Source organism: Cupressus sempervirens, chromosome 10 (genome assembly GCF_028749045.1).
Source record: "Cupressus sempervirens isolate cs-2001-9-10 chromosome 10, ASM2874904v1, whole genome shotgun sequence".
Classification (NCBI taxonomy): Eukaryota; Viridiplantae; Streptophyta; class Pinopsida; order Cupressales; family Cupressaceae; genus Cupressus; species Cupressus sempervirens.
The window spans coordinates 740,714,813-740,717,496 of NC_143127.1; the positions used below are offsets into that span (position 1 = coordinate 740,714,813).

At 40.9% G+C, this 2,684-nt stretch overlaps 1 protein-coding gene across 1 annotated transcript; it reads right to left on the reverse strand.

The window, feature by feature from the left end:
- Window positions 1-227: 227 nt before the first annotated feature.
- On the reverse strand, window positions 228-776 carry LOC149536006 (dirigent protein 5-like). The gene has a single exon (XM_089806217.1). The coding sequence runs from the start codon at window positions 774-776 to the stop codon at window positions 228-230; it is 549 nt and encodes a 182-aa protein (XP_089662343.1).
- Between the last annotated feature and the right edge of the window lie 1,908 nt (window positions 777-2,684).

Sequence of the window (2,684 nt, forward strand, 5' to 3'; positions counted from 1 at the left end):
CTCAAAATTCATAACACTACGACCACCATGTAAAAAATTTAAAAGCCAACACAATTGAAATCAACCTTTTCAAAATCCAAAACTTTCACAACAACAAATTTACTACACGAAATTTCTTAGTCAAGAATCATAACAAGAAGAATGAATGAAAACCTTTCAATACGAGGCCCCTAGACTCCTTACACAGCTGAATCTAAGAAACACCATTAAAACTCCTTCCTTTTCACTCAATAGAAAAGCTCGATGTTGAAGAAGAGGCGCATATAAGTAGCATTAGAGGCACCGGCGTCCGTCCGAACGGTAGCCACACCGGTAGCAAATGCAAAATCGCCGGTGCCGCTGACAACGGGCATCTTCATCTTCTCCCTTCCCTGCTGCATTCCACCCGCCGCTCCCACCAATGTCAGACTCCCGTTCAAACGGGGGCTCTGGACAAATGCCGTAAAAGCAAACCAGGCAACGAAGAAATCGCCCAAATGGTCATAACTAGCCGTGTACACGCCCTGCGCTCTTCCCACCACAGTCGAATTCAGAGTTGGCCCAACCGTTAGGGGGTCGTCGAACACAACGGTGTTTCCGTAGCCGTTACTCCCCATCATGGGCACCTTGTTTGCATTGGTCTCGTCCATATTGTTGTGGTAGTAGAATTTTACTGTCGATGGGCTTTTTGATCTCATGCCTTTGCCCCTTCGGCACCTGCACAAGGCATTGGAACCGCCGGAATGTGACAGAATTGCTAGCAGAATAGTTAAAGATGCGATCTTGGTGATGAACATTTTGGCTTATCTTCTTCCTCTGGTGTTTGGATTGTAATGGGAGAAAGGATTTTATATGGTGCGTAGGGAGATTTGAATCAAGTTCGCCGTTTGGCGTTAATTGTTGGGGGGGACTGTTTTGGAGGACAAGTTATTCGGTGGAATTTGCAGAAGGGATTTATACACCGTTCTGGTGTGGGCAGATCGTGAAATTGGCTTTAATTTTGAAAATTTGAGTTTGGTTTTTCGAGTTTAGCACACTGCGGTTGAAGTACAGAGTTCGGTAGAAATTTTGGCTAATTATGGGAAAATGGGTGCCAAAGGCCAAGGAGAGCCCCATTTTTCAATGTCAGAATGGGGAAGGAGGGATAGTGGTTGTGATTATAAAGTTATTTGTATTGAAGTGATTCATTAACGGTTATGGATTTTAATAATCTATCATCTTTTTGTCACGCCGGTGGTTAAATAGCCAAAGAAATGTACGGGATTTGTCACTTCGTCCTTTATGAGTATATATATAGGCTTTGTCAACTTTAAAAAGGCTTTTGACACCGTCTCGAGAGACAAGCTTTGGTTTAGGATGGAAGAATTAGGGATTCCTATGCATCTCAGAGCTGCTCTTCATAGGATGTACGAAGAGGTGAAAGTTAAAATCAGAACTTCAGATGGCATTTCAGAATGTTTTAGGAGCAATATCGGGGTCAAACAGGGTTGCCCTTTATCTCCTACTTTGTTTGGTTTATATATTGACAAATTGGAAGAGTGGTTAAACATGCAAAAGGGTAAAGGCATTTAGCTAGGTGAACTTGTTATAAAGCTGCTCCTATATGCAGACGATCTTATTTTAATTGCCAAATCTGCCTGTGGTTTGCAAGATCATCTATCTTCTCTTGAGCGCTTTTGCGGAATGGTGGGGATGCAGGTCAATATCAGCAAGACTAAGGTTATGATTTTCTCTAATAATAAAAAACAACACCAACATGAATTTTATTACAATGGAAGTGTTCTTGAAGAAGTTGTGGAGTATAAATACCTTGGCATAGATTTCAACAAAAAACTAAGCTAGTCTAGCTGCAGGTATAAAAGGATATTAGGTGGGTGGAAGGCTTTTTATGCTCTTCAGAATAGGTGTCGTGAAGCAGAGTTGTGGGATTGGAAAACTATTCAAACATTGTTCGGTCTTCTTGTGCTGCCAGTTGTTCTTTACGGGTGTGAATTATGGGCCAACAACACTACTATAGCACAATGGAAACAAATCGAAGGAATCCAAAAGTGCTTGATCACAAGCAAGTTTAAGATCAAAAGCACTGTTCCATATGATATCATGCTAAGTGAAATGGGGGTTGCTCCTATTGAGGCACTTGCTATGGTTCGCCTTCTAAGCTATCTAAAAATAATTGAAAAAATGGAAGAGGATAGATGACCTAAAGTTGTTTTTAGTGACACACTATGTAAGCGAAAAAGGACATGGATGCAACAAAACATCAAATGGATGAGTAAATGGAATATTCAATTCAATATGTGCCCCACAAATAATAAAGAAATAAAGGTCTTTGTCATGGAGAAATTCTACAAGAGAAATTGGGGAAGCGAGATCAGAAGGAAGAAATTATATTATATAAATGAGTTCAACCCCGCTTGTGATCAACTCCAAAAAGCATACATAGGAGCCAACATTTCTTGGAGGGCTAAAATTCGTTGCTCAGCTGAGAACCAACTCTCACCAACTTCATTGTGAGACCGGACGTTAGAAGAGGCCAAAGGAGGCTTGGGAAGAGAGAATTTGCAGATTCTGCAATTCTGAGAAAGTGGAAACTGAACAACACTTTATTTTAGAATGTGAGGCCTACAAGAGTAGTAGAGATAAATTTGCGGACACTATATGTGACAGTTCTTGGCATAACCTATTCAACGAAGAGTACATTGAGC